The following is a 16,156-nucleotide window of genomic DNA, read 5'->3' as shown; positions in this document are numbered from 1 at the left end:
TTAGCTTTTGCAACCTGCTCCTAGCATATGTAGAAATTTTGTAACTACAGTTGACCCTTTGAACAATGCATAGGTTAGGGACACTGACCCTATGCAGTGAAAACTTGCATAAAATTTATAGTCAGGCCATCTTATCCTGGGTTCTGATCCATGCTTCTGCATCAGTGGTTTCAGCCAACCCCACATCCGTGTGGTCCTATGCATTTGTGTGTGTGTGTGCTCAGTTGGGTCCGACTCTTCACGACCCCATGCACTGTAGCCCACCAGGCTCCTCTGTCCATGGGGTTTCTCAGGCCAGAATACTGGAGTGGGTTGCCATGCTCTCCTCCAGGGGATCTTCCAGACCCAGGGATCAAACCTTCCTCTCCTGCACTGGCAGGCATGATTCTTTACCACTAGCGCCACCTGGGAAACCCAGTCCTACAGTATTTACTATTGAAAAACATCCACTTATAAGTGAACCCAGTGCAGTTCAAACCCATGTTGTTCAAGAGCCAATTGTGTTTGCTGAATGAACTAGTTAGGGCTGGTACAGTTTTCCAGGTAGGGATGACTGAGGCCTGGCCTGGGTGGGGCTTGAGGAGTGGATGGGCCAAGGATGATGTCACTGAAACCTCAGAACAGTGGCTGTGACGACCCATTTTAAAGCTAAAGATGCTGAGGTCCAGGGAGGTGGCAAGTGTCCGTGAGATGTGGCACTGGGCCTAGAATCTGAGTCTGCCTTCCCTTGCCCGCTCTTGGCCTGCAGCCACCACCCTCCCCGTCAGCTAGCCCTTGCACAAGGCTCTGATGCAACCCTGTAAGGCCCATGGCGCCTCTCTTGGGGGCATCGCTGGGAAACTGATTTTGCAAGAGTTGGGTCAGGAAGCACCAGCCAGGGTGGGTCCCGGGAAGATAAGAACGGCCCACCCCCTTGTGTGCCTCCAGGCCTTTTGATTTCCTCTCTTCCCTTCCCTTCCCTTTCCCGGAAAGCAGAGCCCGGACCCTGGCCCGGCCATGACTCACCTCCTTTCCCTCTGGCAGCCAGGCTGGGCTCCCAGGCCCGCCTGTCATTGGAAAGCCTTGCAGCCTGTGACCTGGACAGTGGGGAGCCCTCCCTGGGCGCAGTCCCTGGGCCTCAATAAGAGTAGCTGGTATGAAGAAAGGTTTCACCCTTGAGTCTTAGTCTCAGGAGGCAATGGGGTGGGGGAAAGGGGCTCCAGGAGCACTCTGAGGTCTGGGTGACTCAGATCGGCAGGTGTAAGGTTGGTGTTTGCCCATGAAGTCCCCTTGCCCCTTGTGGAGAGGGGCTTGTGCACCCAGAGGTCAGAGCCTAGTGATCCCTCAGCCACAGGTGTCCCTCAAGCAGATGTAGCCACAGTTCAGTTGGTCTCTACCTGCTTCAAGACCTGTGCCCGCTGTGCCACCTGACGTCTCAGAGCCAGGTCACATGGGACCTGGCCTAGGACCTCTTAGAGGACAAGAGAGCTTGGGCGAGTTCTATCTTTCTAGGCTCTTGCTAAGATTTTTTAAAATTAAGAAAAATGTAAATTGCAAAAATTGGGATATACATCATGCCTTGCATTTTCCCAGTTTACGCATTTAAAACAAGCATACATAATGACCTGGTGTGATTTAAATTGGAAATAAGATGAAAAAGCTAGATTGGACCTCTTGTGGGAAGGTGCAACCCCTCAGAAGCTTAGTTTCCAGAAAGTTTAAGTCAGAGTTCCCACGTGGCCTTGTGTGGGTCACTTCACCTCTCCAAGGTCTCCCTTTTCTCATCTGAAAAGTAGGACTAGCAGTGGGTTTACACACTGAACGGGCTCATGAGCCAGTCCCCTTGGTGAGGGCTCAAACACTTTGCACCAACACGTAACCTAGAGTCTACACGGAGCCAGTCCTGGTGCCAAGCTTCCCATTTGCAGCCCTTCAATGGATCCCTGAGGCTGAGCTTCTGGAGCCCATTTCCCAGATGAGAAAGTGGAGGCTAAGACAGGCAAAGCCTCCAGGGAAGGGCCTCCCTTCCCAGCCTTCTCCTTCCCAGCCTGGGAAGCCTCCAGGCTGCTTCAGAGGCTGTGTTCTACCAGCCTGCCTACTAAAACGTTTATCTTCCCATTACTATTGTGCTGCTGTCGTTGCTATTATTAAAATGAGCATATGATAGCACTGCCCCCATACAGCTGTGAGTAGGCTTAACCAAATTAATTTTAAGAGTTTAGTATAGTACCCGGCACATAATAAGCGCTCTAGAAGTGTCTGTTAAAGAAAAAAGAAAAAAAATCCTTTAGGTCTTGGGGCCCACAGTCTTGGAGAGGCAAGGTCCAGTGTGCAAGGAACTTTGTCCCGGTTTTTCTCTGCGGCCTTCCCCCCACCCAGCTCCTGCCGCGCCCGGTCCAACACAGTTAAGGAGTTAATGATTTCCCAAGCGGCGGCCCCAAAGGAGCAGGGTCTTGTGTGCAGCACACACGCACGCACACACGTGCACACACACCCTCTAGCTCTCACAATCCCCCACCCCGCGGCGGCCCCGTTCCCCCCTCGCCCCCTCCCTGCGCGGGGCCCGAGCCTCTTATGCAAGCCGCCGGCGCCCGCCCGTTCCCAGGCCCGGCTGCAGCTGCGGGCGGAGGGGCAGGGCGGGGGCGGCGCGCTGTTTGTCTAGCGCGGCCGTGCCAAAGGCGGCGGGCCCCAGACAGCCAGGCGCCTCCGTACACCTGGGGATGCTCAGGTTAAATAGCTCCGCATTCCTCGGGCCCAGCTGATGGAAACGCTCCCAGGCCGCCGCCGAGCCGGCCTCCAGATGGGCTGGGCCTGGGCCAAAGGGGAAAAGAGGGAAACGTGGAAGCCAGAGTGTGCCTGCACGGGGGAGGAGGTGGCCCGCCTACCCCCGGCTCGGCACAGCCCCTTCCTCCCCTGGAAAAGGGCCCTGCCGTGAGCGGGTCCTCGCGGGGACACGCCCACGGCCCGGTGGGTGGGCGGCTGGGAAGGGGGCTCGAGGGAGGGAGTGCACACGTGTGACTCTGAGGACACTCCAAGGACGTACAGGCGACAATTAATAATGATAATTTATAGCTATCAAACACTGCGTGCTAAGTGCTCTATTTCATTTATTCTCTACAGCAGTTCTGTGAAGTTGATGCTGTCAAACAGCAGCCCGTGGTGAGCTGAGGGGGCAGTAGCAAAGCACACGATTTACCTTCAAATACTGTTCTCTTTGATAAAGTCTAGAATGTGCTCGGGGAGGAGGTGGTACCTGGCTTAGTGTTAGTGCTCAATAGGCAGTCTTCATTGTTATTGTTATCGCAATCCTGCTGTTAGCTCCACAAGGATCCACAAAATCCTTTATGTAAACGGCTGAGCGTACAGTCAGGCTCATGGTGCTAGGTGCTATTTATTTTATTGACAAAACATATTAACAGTCCTTGCCCTCTCTGGGACAGGTTCTTTGCCCTTTCTGGGGCTGTTTCTCCCTGTGTAATGCCTGGCAGCTGCCTGGTAGGGGTACTGACTGTTGGTGTCCCCACGGGTCTAACAATTGCCCAGAAAGTTGGTACTTAAAACTTCTGAGGAAGCGTTTGCCTATGAAAAGCTCCCCCTCACCGCTATCCCCAGATCAGCAGAGACCCAGGAATGCCAGCCGATCTACAGAACACATTTAGACACCCCATGCGGTTCTTCAGTCCCCGGACGCTCACACCCAACCATCAAGCCGGATCCAGGCAGAGGTGCCACCATGCATTCCAGCAGAGCCCACAAGCCCAAACAGCTGGAGTTGGCTCACTTATCTGCAGAACACATGCGCTCACATTTGCCCTTCTGCACACATCCCCACATGTATCTTCATCCACACCCCCAAGCCTGCACACCAACAGATGACCCAGCCCCACAGGGTAACTACCAGTTCACTCATGTCACACAGGCCCAGACACTCATGTGCACTCCCCCGTGAGTACAAACCCACACACATGTCCAGGCAGATAGGCCCTTGCCAACGACACCATTTTCTGGCTCAGGAGCTGTGGACTTACTCGCCCACTCCTCCTCAGAGTCCACACAGGAGCCCTGGGCTGCTGGCACAGCCTGGCCAGGGTGAGGGGGCAGAGTCCAGACCCGAGAGCAGGTGGCCCAGCAGCTGTGACTGGTCTGGTTCTGCCAACTTGCTCACCCACTTGGACAAAGCTGAAGCCCTGGGGCAGCCTGCTGGGATCCAGGGTTTGGTGGCCCAGGGGGGAGGCGCCTCCTCCTGGGGAATGGGGCAAGTTGGAAGTCTTGTCCACGACAAGCTGAGGTTCTCACTATCTCCATTTAAGCCAACATGCAGGTCCAGTGACCTGGTTCTCCCAAGTAACCGACTTGTTGATACTCTTCAACCCAAAGGGGGCCTTGGCAGGTTGATCTGCATTTGACAACCTCCCCAGGTGACCCAGATGGCCCCAGGACCACTTTGAGAAACCCTAAAAGTCTGAAGGATTTAATTTTATGACACTGGGGAGCGGGGAAATAGCCAGGGATGGGGCGGGGTGGGGGGGAAGAATAGATTTTAAAGACACCGGAAACACTCATTTCAGGTCGGTAAAAGCGACGGTCCAGATGTGGCCTTCCCGTCCCCTCCCCCAGCAGCAGCTGTGAAAAGGGTCAGGGGTCACCGCCAGCCCAGGTCCCTCCCATCAATCCAAGAAGTCACTGCAGCTTTATCCTCATCTAAAGTATTTGTTTAATAACAACAACCAAAAAAGAAAACACCCCACAGAACTATTGTAAAACAATATTCTCAGTCGGTGATCATTGTAATATACAATACAAAGCAATTAATTTCCTCAGAAATCTGAGAAGCACCAAACGTGACCATTTTTTAAATGTCCGCTTTTCAAAAAATAGAAACACACGAGGGGGACTCCCCCACGTCTCTGGTGGCTGGTGGGTGAGGAGGGAGGGTCAGCCTGCCCTGTCAGTCCCCCAGACCCGGGCTGGATCCTGCAAGCGCCCTAGTGGCCGCCAATCGTTCTTGTTCCTCCCCAGCTCCGGCGAGGCGCCTGGAAGGACCAGAGAGCACTTATTCCTCTCGCCCCCTGGAGGGCTGGGGTCTGCCGGCTCCCAAGGGCGGCGCTTCAGCGACACAGGATACGATCGTCCGCTGGAACACACGCCGCCTGTGAAAAGAGAGAGAAGAGTTGTTGTCGTTTTTTTAACTATCTATTTGGGCATCCTTGAGCACCTAGGTGCCCGAAAGGATGGGGCGAATATAGGGTCAAGCACTCCCTCCCGCTCTGAGCCTCAAGTGTCCCCTTCCGTAGAAGAAAAGTGATCTCCTACTCCAACTCGGACCTCACCTCTGCCGCCAGGGCGCCGATTTCGCCGTTGAGAGTGCTGAGCGGAGCCCGGGCGGGGAGCCCCCGGCCCCCGGGGGTCCCGACGTGGGATTCCGAGTTGAGCTCCAACTCCAGATCCCAGATGTAGTCGATGACGTGCTGGAGGATCTCCACCCTGCTCACCTTGCGGTTCTGGGGCAGGGTGGGCACCAGCTCCTTGAGGCGCGAGTAGCAGCCGTTCATGTCGTAGAGTAGCACGTTCACCGGCTGCTCCTCCAGCAGGGCCGGCAGGCGCGCCCCGGGGCCGCCCGCGCAGCGCGAGATGGCCACGCTCTGCTCGGACAGGCAGCGCACCACCTCGCCCGCGCCGCCCGCCGCCTTGCCGGCCTTCAGCGCGCAGCTGGGGCCCGCGGCGGCCGCGGCACTGCCACTGGCGACCTTCATGATGCCGGCGTCGGGAGAAAACGAAGAGGACGGAGGAGGAAGAGGACGCCGGTAGTGGGGAAAAAAAGCCGCGGACGCGAAAAAGACTGCAGTGCAAAAGCGCAACTCGAGTTCCCCAACCCGACTTTTATAAAGATACCGCGCGCCTCCCCGCCCCTTGCTGGGGGGGCGGGCTCAGATGTTCAAAAACAGCCAATGGAAGGCTTAAGGGCGTGGCCTGGAGGGCTTCTGCGTCCCGCCTCCAGCTCCCCTAGAGCACCCTCACCCGCGTGGAAAAGCGACTTGAGTCGCAAGAACAGAGAGAGTGGGAGGCGGGGGACAAGATGGCTAGTGGAGGCGAGGGCTGCCCAGAAGGAGAAACCGGTTATTACTGATCACGAAAAGATTCCAAGAATCAGTTTTCTCAGGGATATGTTTTCATTTCTCCAGCCCCATTTTACAGATGAGAGAAACTGAGGTCCCGATGGAGAAGCAGCCTGGGCTTCTGGACCCTATTGGAAGATTACCTCTGGGACTCTGATCTTCCCAATATTTGAGCTGATATTTAAAGCTGGCCGTCTACACTCTGCCCACCCCCGGGAGGGGTTGGGGGCGTTCTCCTTTCCCAATTCCCAGAGAACGCTGCTGGTGACTGTTCCTGGGACCGGGCAGTCTTACCCAGGCACCTCAGGATGGAAGCAATTAATTCTGGAAAATCTTCCTCCACTACTGGAAGCTTGCGCCCCTGGGACCTGAGCAAGAAAAAGGCACCCAGAGTGGGCTGTCTTCCCTGATTTCTCCCCTGAATTTGCAGCCCCAAATCTGCATCATTAAGTGATTAATTCCCCCCCCCCCCCCCCGCTTTTTGGTTTTTTTCCCCCAAAGACCGCTGGGATCAGGGTCTCCCTCCCACGGCGCGGCAGCTGCGGAGCTCTCGTCGTCCCCCTCCCACTCTTCCCCAACCCCCCACTCCCGGGGCTGCTCTGTGTCAGCGTCTGAACAAGCTGCTCAGACCGTTAGACGCCAGGCCCGTGACGTCACCCATTCATAAAACCCGGACGGGCTGTCAGGCTGGCGCCTTGAGGGCGGTCGCCATGGAGACGGCAAACCGGGCCTCGGCGCTCCCTAGCTACCCCCAGCCCGGCCAGTCACCTGCAGACCTCGGGTGGGAAGCCTGGGAATGCGCTCCTCGCGGGCGCGGTCGCTGAGCAAGGGTCACCTTACCTCCCGGCCCCACACCTGGGAATCTCTCCACCAGGCCCACAGCTCGGGCCGCTTGAGAGGTTTCTTCACCACCCCTCTTTCCACCTCTCTAGTTCCCCGCTCCCGCCTGGGGAAAGACTTCGGATTCCAACTTTGCTGCTGGGTGAATTTAGCTGAGTAACCCTCTCCGGCCCTCTCTGAGCCCTAATGTCTGCCTGGTATTTCGGTAATGATAAAGGTGATGAATTATTCCGTTCGTAAGAATAATATTCCCTTCCAGCCAGGCACTGGGTGAAGAGTTTGCTTTATCAAACTTACCCGATCCCGGCATCTTTATGTTGTTGTTGCTAAGTCGTGTCGGACTCTTTGTTACCCCATGAGCTGTAGCCCGCCAGGCTCCTCTGCCCATGGGGTTTCTCAGGCAAGAATACTGGAGTGGATTGCCATTTCCTTCTCCAGAGGATCTTCCCCATCCAGGGATGGAACTGGGGTCTCCTGCATGGCAGGCGGATTCTTTATGGCTGAGCTACCAGAGACACCTTTGGTTTCTTTATACAAAGAAGGAAACTGAGCTCAAAAAGCTTCCCAGGACCCTGAGCTGTTGTAATGGCTGCATTATGATAACAAGGGCACTTGATTGCCATGCAGTGCTTTCCTGCCAGGGTAGGCAGTCGGCCTCAAGAACCGTGAGTAGGCTAGAGGAGGAGAAACTGAGGCTTAGAATAGCCCTCCTAAGTCACACAGCATTAGCCAGGCTAAAATACTGTGCTCACAAAGGAGAGGATGATGTTATGGCCCCTTCTCCCCCTGCAATTAATTCACTAAGTATCAGCAAGTTTCCTCTTCCCACTGTTTTGGGGGGAGGGGCCGATAAACCAGCTCCCTGCCTCCACATCTGGAAACCAGGAAAACTGATCCCCGAGACCAGCTTCAAAGGAGAGAGATCACTAATTAATTAACTGGACCCCTCCATCCATCCCCTTAACACCCCACCACCACCACCACCGCCAAACTCTCCCAACTCCCTAGGTCTTGTTTGTGTGTGTGCGCTCAGTGATTCAGTCCTATCTGACTGTTTGTGACCCCACAGACTGTAGCTGACCAGGCTCCTCTGTCCATGGGGTTTTCTGGGCAAGAATACTGGACCTGGTTGCCATTTCCTACTCCAGGGCACCTTCCCCAACCCAGGGATCAAACTATGTCTCCTGCATTGGCAGGCAGATTCTTTATCACTGTGCCACCTTGAACCCCCTCTAATGATTGGAGAGAACATTTTGCTATGCAAAAGAATTGCTAAAGAATTGGAAGGACCAACCAGAGGAAATTAGAATATTTATTCATTCAGTTCAGGTCAGTCGTTCAGTCGTGTCCGACTCTTTGCGACCCCACGAATTGCAGCACGCCAGGCCTCCCTGTCCACCACCAAGTCCCGGAGTTTACCCAAACTCAAGTGCATCGAGTCGGTGATGCCATCCCACCATCTCATCCTCTGTGGTCCCCTTCTCCTCCTGCCCCCAATCCCTCGAAGCATCAGGGTCTTTCCCAATGAGTCAACTCTTCACATGAGGTGGGCAGAGTACTGGAGTTTCAGCTTCAGCATCAGTCCTTTCATTGAACACCCAGGACTGATCTCCTTTAGGATGGACTGGTTGGATCTCCTTGCTGTCCAAGGGACTCTCAAGAGTCTTCTCCAACACCACAGTTCAAAAGCATTAATTCTTTAGTGCTAAGCTTTCTTCACAGTCTAACTCTCACATCCATACATGACCACTGGAAAAACCATAGCCTTGACTAGACGGACTTCTGTTGGCAAAGTAATGTCTCTGCTTTTTAATATGCTGTCTAGGTTGGTCATAACTTTCCTTCCAAGGAGTAAGGCATCTTTTAATTTCATGGCTGCAATCACCATCTGCAGTGATTTTGGAGCCCCCCAACATAAAGTCTGACACTGTTTCCACTGTTTCCCCATCTATCATGAAGTGATGGGACCAGATGCCATGATCTTCGTTTTCTGAATGTTGAGCTTTAAGCCAACCTTTTCACTCTCCTCTTTCACTTTCATCAAGAGGCTTTTTAGTTCCTCTTCACTTTCTGCCATAAGGGTGGTGTCATCTGCATATCTGAGGTTATTGACACTTCTCCCAGAAATCTTGATTCTAGCTTGTGCTTCTTCCAGCCCAGCGTTTCTCATGATGTACTCTGCATATAAGTTAAATAAGCAGGGTGACAATATACAGCCTTGACGTACTCCTTTTCCTATTTGGAACTAGTCTGTTGTTCCATGTCAAGTTCTAACTATTGCTTCCTGACCTGCATATAGGTTTCTCAAGAGGCAGGTCAGGTGGTCTGGTATTTCTATCTCTTTCAGAATTTTCCACAGTTTATTGTGATCCACACAGTCAAAAGCTTTGGCATAGTCAATAAGGCAGAAATAGATGTTTTTCTGGAACTCTCTTGCTTTTTCCATGATCCAGCGGATGCTGGCAATTTGATCTCTGGTTCCTCTGCCTTTTCTAAAACCAGCTTGAACACCTGGAAGTTCACGGTTCACATATTGCTGATGCCTGGCTTGGAGAATTTTAAGCATTACTTTACTAGCGTGTGAGATGAGTGCAATTGTGCAGTAGTTTGAGCATTCTTTGGCATTGCCTTTATTTGGGATTGGAATGAAAACCGACCTTTTCCAGTACTGTGGCCACTGCTGAGTTTTCCAAATTTGCTGGCATATTGGGTGCAGCACTTTCACAGCATCATCTTTCGGGATTTGAAATAGCTCAACTGGAATTCCATCACCTCCACTAGCTTTGTTCGTAGTTATGCTTTCTAAGGCCCACTTGACTTCACATTCCAGGATGTCTGGCTCTATGTGAGTGATCACACCATCTTGATTATCTGGGCCATGAAGATCTGTTTTGTACAGTTCTTCTGTGTATTCTTGCTACCTCTTCTTAATATCTTCTGCTTCTGTTAGATCCATACCGTTTCTGTCCTTTATCGAGCCCATCTTTGCATGAAATGTTCCCTTGGTATCTCTGATTTTCTTGAAGAGATCTCTAGTCTTTCCCATTCTGTTGTTTTCCTCTATTTCTTTGCATTGATCTCTGAAGGAGACTTTCTTATCTCTCCTTGTTATTCTTTGGAACTCTGCATTCAGATTCTTATATCTTTCCTTTTCTCCTTTGCTTTTTGCTTCCCTTCTTTTCACAGCTATTTGTAAGGCCTCCTCACACAGCCATTTTGCTTTTTTTGCATTTCTTTTCCATGGGGATGGTCTTGATCCCTGTCTCCTGTACAATGTCATGAACCTCCATCCATAGTTCATCAGGCACTCTGTCTATCAGATCTAGTCCCTTAAATCTATTTCTCACTTCTACTGTATAATCATGAGGGATTTGATTTAGGTCATACCGGTTTAGTGGTTTTCCCTACTTTCTTCAATTTAAGTCTGAATTTGGCAATAAGGAGTTCATGATCTGAGCCACAGTCAGCTCCTGGTCTTGTTTTTGCTGACTGTATAGAGCTTCTCCATCTTTGGCTGCAAAGAATTTATTCATTACCTAGTAGAAGGCAATGGCACCCCACTCCAGTACTCTTGCCTGGAAAATCCCATGGGTGGAGGAGCCTGAAAGGCTGCAGTCCATGAGGTCGATGAGGGTCGGACACAACTGAGTGACTTCACTTTCACTTTTCACTTTCATGCATTGGAGAAGGAAATGGCAGCCCATTCCAGTGTTCTTGCCTGGAGAATCCCAGGGGTGGGGGAGCCTGGTGGGCTGCCGTCTATGGGGTCGCACAGAGTCAGACACGACTGAAGTGACTTAGCAGCAGTGTTTATTAATTGATCCAGCAATTCCACTTGCTGGAATCAATTCCAGAGAAACCTACACACAGGGGCACAAAGGATGTCTGTTGAACATGTTTCACTGAGGTGCTACTTGCAAGGGGGGAAGCTGAAACAATGTAAATGTCCATCAACATGATACAAATTATGAATGAGACATCAAAGCAGTGACCTGGCTGTGCAGCAGGTGGGAAGCATCTAGAAATGTCTGAGACATTTCTAGATCTTACTGTTGGTGGAGAAAGCAAGTTTTAGACCAAGGGCCAAGGCAGGACCCCTTACTGATCCCAAGTACATGAGGATCTGGAAATGAATTTAAAACAAGAGAGAAAATTATGCTATAGAAAAAAAATTCAAACACAACATTGTGTGATTTCTTTTACATGAAGAATAGAATGGAATTGGCACAGTTAATCTAGAGGAAAGAAATCAGAACGGTGGTTGCCTCTGGGAGTGGAAAGTGAGAGATGCCAGGAATTTAGGGAATCTTTCTAGAGGAATGGAAATGGTCCATGTCATGCCGGTTACAGGTATAGGTTACACAGTGTATGTGTTAGTCAAAATACGTTAAATTATATACTTCTATGCATTTCACTCAATCCACCTCAATTAAAAAAATAAGAAAGTTAAAAAAATATATACTAAGGTAGACACTAAATTATTAAGATTACCTGAGAAGGGAAGGGAAGGGAAGCAATATGAAATCAAAATTTCACTGTAACCTTCACAGAGATATTTCATCCTTTTTTGAATAAAATTAAAAAAAAATGTTTTTTGCTTGTTGTTTGTTTGTGGTGTAGCACTCGGTTCGTGGGTCTTAGTTCCCCAACCAGGGCTTGATCCTGCAGCCTTGGCAGTGAAAGCGCCAGTCTTGACCACTGGACCTTCAAGAAATTCCCTAAAACAGTGGTGTTGAAGTATAACTGACATACCCAAACTGCAAATATTTAAAGTATCCAATCTGATAAAGTCTGACATACACATAAACCCATGCATCATCACCACGTTTAGGAAAATTATATGCTTCATCCCCCCTAAAAGTTTTAATCTGCCGCTTGAAATCCCTCCCTCCTGCCTCTTCCACTCAGTGCCCAAGCACTCTATAGATCAGTTTGCATTTTCTAAATTTTATATACCCAAGTACAGTATATAATGTACACAGTATATACTCTAATTTCTTAAAGTGTTTTCAGCCCAGTTTCTTTAACTTGGCATAATTACTCTGAGAATGTTTATTGCTTCTTATTGCTGAGTAGTAAGTAGGCTGTGGATATACCAAATACTCCCCTGTTGATGAGCATTTGAGTTGTTTACAATTTGGGGGGTTTGGCTGCTTCTAGTCTTAGTTGCGGCAGGCAGGAATCTTCGATGGATTTTTCTTGTATTAATGCGGTTGTGGACTCTAATTGTGCGAGGGTTCAGTCCCTGTGGGGAGCTGCTGGCCTAGTTGCTCTGAAGCATGTGGGATCTTAGTTCCCTAACCAGGGATCCAACCTGTGCCCCCTGCATTGCAAGGCGGATTCTTAACCACTGGACCACCAGGGAGGTCCCTGTTTACAGTTTTTGGTTAGTACAAATAAAGTGGCAATGAACTCTTATATACATGTATTTCTATGAATCTATGCTTTCATTTCTTCTAGGTAGACACTTAGTAGTGAAATTAATGGGTTACATAGTAGATATTTATTTAATTTCATAAGAAGCTGCTGGGAATTCCTTGGCAGTCCAGTGTTAGGACTCTGCAGTTTTACTGCTGAGGGCATGAATTCAGTCCCTGGTCCAGGAACTAAGATCCTGCAAGCCTTGTAGCCAAAAAAAGAAAAGCAAAGATACTGCTAAACTCCATAGTGGTTGCATCATTTTATATTCCCATCAGTATCCCATTCCATTCATTTTCCTCCACATCTTCTCTAACAGTTGTATGCTTGTCCATGAGAATGGTTAATAAAAGCTAAAAGCCATTCCAAAAGATGAATTGTGGTGTTTCACTGTGGTATTAATTTGTATTTTCCTAATGGCTAAAGATATTGAGCATCTTTTCATATGCCTATATGCTACCCATATATCTCCTTTGATGAAGATATTCATTTCTTTTGCTCATATAAATTATTTTTAGGTAAATGTAGATTCACATGCAATTGTAAGAAATAACAGAGACACCTTATATCCTTTACCCAGTTTCCCTAATGGGAAACTTGCCTACCTACAGTACAATATCACAACAAGATTTCACCTTATTTCTGGTGAGATTCAGATTTTACCTGATTTACATGCGCTGCGGCCATGAAATTAAAAGATGCTTGCTCCTTGGAAGAAACACTATGACCAACCTAGATAGCATATTAAAAGCGGAGACATTCAGTTCAGTTCAGTTCAGTTGCTCAGTCAGGTCCGACTCTTTTCGACCCCATGAATTGCAGCACGCCAGGCCTCCCTGACCATCACCAACTCCCGGAGTTCACTCAAACTCAGGTCCATTGAGTCGGTGATGCCATCCAGCCATCTCATCCTCTGTCGTCCCCTTTTCCTCCTGCCCCCAATCCTTCCCAGAATCAGAGTCTTTTCCAATGAGTCAACTCTTCACATGAGGTGGCCAAAGTACTGGAGTTTCAGCTTTAGCATCATTCCTTTCAAAGAACACTCAGGACTGATCTCCTTTAGAATGGACTGGTTGGATCTCCTTGCAGTCCATGGGACTCTCAAGAGTCTTCACTTTGCCAACAAAAGTCCATCTAGTCAAAGCTATGGTTTTTCCAGTAGTCATGTATGGATGTGAGAGTTGGACCATAAAGAAAGCCTAGCACTGAAGAATTGATGCTTTTGAACTGTGGTGCTCGAGAAGACTCTTGAGAGTCCCTTGAACCAGTCAGTCCTGAATATTCATTGGAAAGACTGATCCTGAAGCTGAAACTCCAATACTTTGGCCACCTGATGCAAAGAACTGACTTATCTGAAAAGACCCTGATGAAAAGATTAAAGGCCAGAGGAGAAAGGGATGATAGAGGATGAGATTGTTGGATGGCATCACTGACTCAATGGACATGAATTTGAGTAAGCTCTGAGAGTTGGTGATGGACAGGGAAGCCTGGCGTGCTGCAGTCCATGGGGTCGCAAAGAGTCGAACATGACTGAGCGACTGGACTGAACATGCACTAATGTGTGTGTATTTAGTTCTGTGCATTTTTATTACATGTGTAGACTTGTGTGACCATCACCAGAGTGAATACACAGAGCAGTTCCATCATAAGGCTCCCTCATGCCACCCTTTAATTTTTGTCCATTTCTTTTAATTTGGTTGGTTGTTTTCATATTGTAGACTTTTGAGACTTCTTCATAAATTTTGAACACAGATTGTTTGTCAGATAAATGATTTATGAATGTTTTCTCCAGTGTGTGTCAAGGTTTTTCTATCCTCTTAATAATGTTTTTGGAAGAGCAGAAGTTTTAAATTTGATGTTCAATTTATCAATTTTTAATTATATGAGTCATGCATTTTTGTCTATTTTTTAAAAAATCTCTGCCTAATCGAAGATCACAAAGCTTTTCTCTTTTGTTTTCCCAGAAGTTTTATAGCTTTATGTCTATGTATCCATTATACCAGGTATTTCTTATATTGGCTTCCCTGGGGGCACAGATGGTAAAGAAACTGCCTGAAATGTGAGAGACCCAGGTCGGATCCCTGGGTCGGGAAGATCCCCTGGAGAAGGAAATGCTAACCCACTTCAGTCTTCTTGCCTGGAGAATTCCATGGACAGAGAGCCTGTCAGCCTACAGTCCACAGGGTCGCAAAGAGTTGGACATGACTAAGTGACTATCACTTTCACATATATGATTTTTTTTGGCTGGGTTGGGTCTTCCTTGTGGCATGTGGGCTTAGTTGCCTCATGGCATATAGGACCTTAGTTCCTTGACCAGGGATTGAACCCACATCCCCTGCATTGGAAGGTGGATTCTAAACCACTGGATCACTGGGGAAGTTCCCTTGAATATATTTTTAAACAGAAGTGTATTCATGTACTACTTTATGTAAGAAAAAAGCCAACTCCAAATGTTTAGTATATCTCCCTCTGACCTGACTGCTGATTAGGACGAGGTAGAATCTCAAAGATCCTTTGCAGACAAACAGAGGAGAGAAAGTCAAGAGACCATTAGGACTCCCAGTAGTTAAGTGTACCTCACATTCACGAGCGTCCTCCTCCTGCCAGGTTCTGTGTTAGCTGTATGGAGACTATATTATGCAAATTGCCTGCTATGTGCATTAGCTACACAAAGAAAGGATGAGTCCTATTTTGGAGGAAATCAGGGAGGCTTCCTAAAGGAGGTGACTTATCCTCTAGGCACTTTATGAGGGAAAAGCACAAGGAGATAAGGCCTGAATGAAGACGTGTAAGGGGCCTGTAAAGGTCTGATCACTTGAGGAGAGACAGTTGGCTACAGAATAGTGTAAAGGGCTAGGGCTTGGGGTCCAGCAGTTTAAGATTTAAAACCTTGTTATACTGTGTGACCCGGACCAAGACATTTCACCTCTCTGAGCCTTTGCTTCCTCATTGGCAAAATGATAGAAGTTCCTAACTCCTTAGGCTATTTCTAGGACTCACTGAGATTAAGCTTTGCAAAGCTCCTACTGTGGTCTTGGTACAGAGCAGATGCTTACTATACAGTAGACAGTAATAGCATATTTTCAAGTCTAGGCCTGGCCTTCGGAACCGTTTGGCTGCAATTATGCTCCCAATTTTTTTATTTTTATTTTTTAATGTTTTGGCCATGCTAAAGGGCATGTGGGATCTTAGTTCCCTGACCAGGGATTGAACCCATGCCTCCTGCATTAGAAGCATGGAATCTTAACTGCTGGACCGCCAAGGAAGTCCTAGCTCCCAGCAGTTTTTAGTGAACTCTGGAAGATGGGCTTTCAGATCCCCCGAAATGTCCCCTTCACTGTGCTCCCTTCAGACTTGCCAGTTGAAATAATGACACTTCCCTATACACACACCTAGGCCTGTGGGGGCAAAAAAATCTGGCTTCATTTCACTCCAGAAAATTTTCAGTACTTCCAGACTTTGGTTTTTATCTCCAGCATTTTTAAGGTCTGACAAGGAGTTGGAATAAAGACTGCTTGTTTATATTTTTGCCAAATGGGCATTTTTTTGTCCCTCTCCTTGGTAGTGTGAATTAAGGGAGTATTTGCCTCCCAACCCCACTACCAAGCCAGCTCAGGAAAACAGACCCAGACCACTCTTTTGGCCAGAAAGCTTGGAGGACTCATTAAATGACCCCCCAACAGTCCCACCCCAGGGTTCCGCTACTAGTCCTTCAGTTCATTTCAGTTGCTCCGTGTGTCTGACTCTTTGAGACTTCATGGACTGCAGCATGCCAGGCTTCCCTGTCTATCACCAATTACTGA

The 16,156-nt window shown here is 48.9% G+C and overlaps 1 protein-coding gene across 1 annotated transcript; it reads right to left on the bottom strand.

The window, feature by feature from the left end:
* Positions 1-4,669: 4,669 nt before the first annotated feature.
* ID1 (inhibitor of DNA binding 1) lies at positions 4,670-5,856 on the bottom strand. Its single transcript, XM_061437206.1, has 2 exons — positions 5,310-5,856; positions 4,670-5,129 (listed from the first exon to the last, which is right to left on the bottom strand). Exons 1-2 carry the CDS (start codon positions 5,730-5,732, stop codon positions 5,088-5,090), a joined length of 465 nt encoding a protein of 154 aa, XP_061293190.1. The 5' UTR covers positions 5,733-5,856; the 3' UTR covers positions 4,670-5,087.
* Positions 5,857-16,156: the final 10,300 nt, after the last annotated feature.

Source organism: Bos javanicus, chromosome 13 (assembly GCF_032452875.1).
Source record: "Bos javanicus breed banteng chromosome 13, ARS-OSU_banteng_1.0, whole genome shotgun sequence".
Classification (NCBI taxonomy): Eukaryota; Metazoa; Chordata; class Mammalia; order Artiodactyla; family Bovidae; genus Bos; species Bos javanicus.
This window is presented reverse-complemented; position numbering and strand designations above follow the sequence as displayed.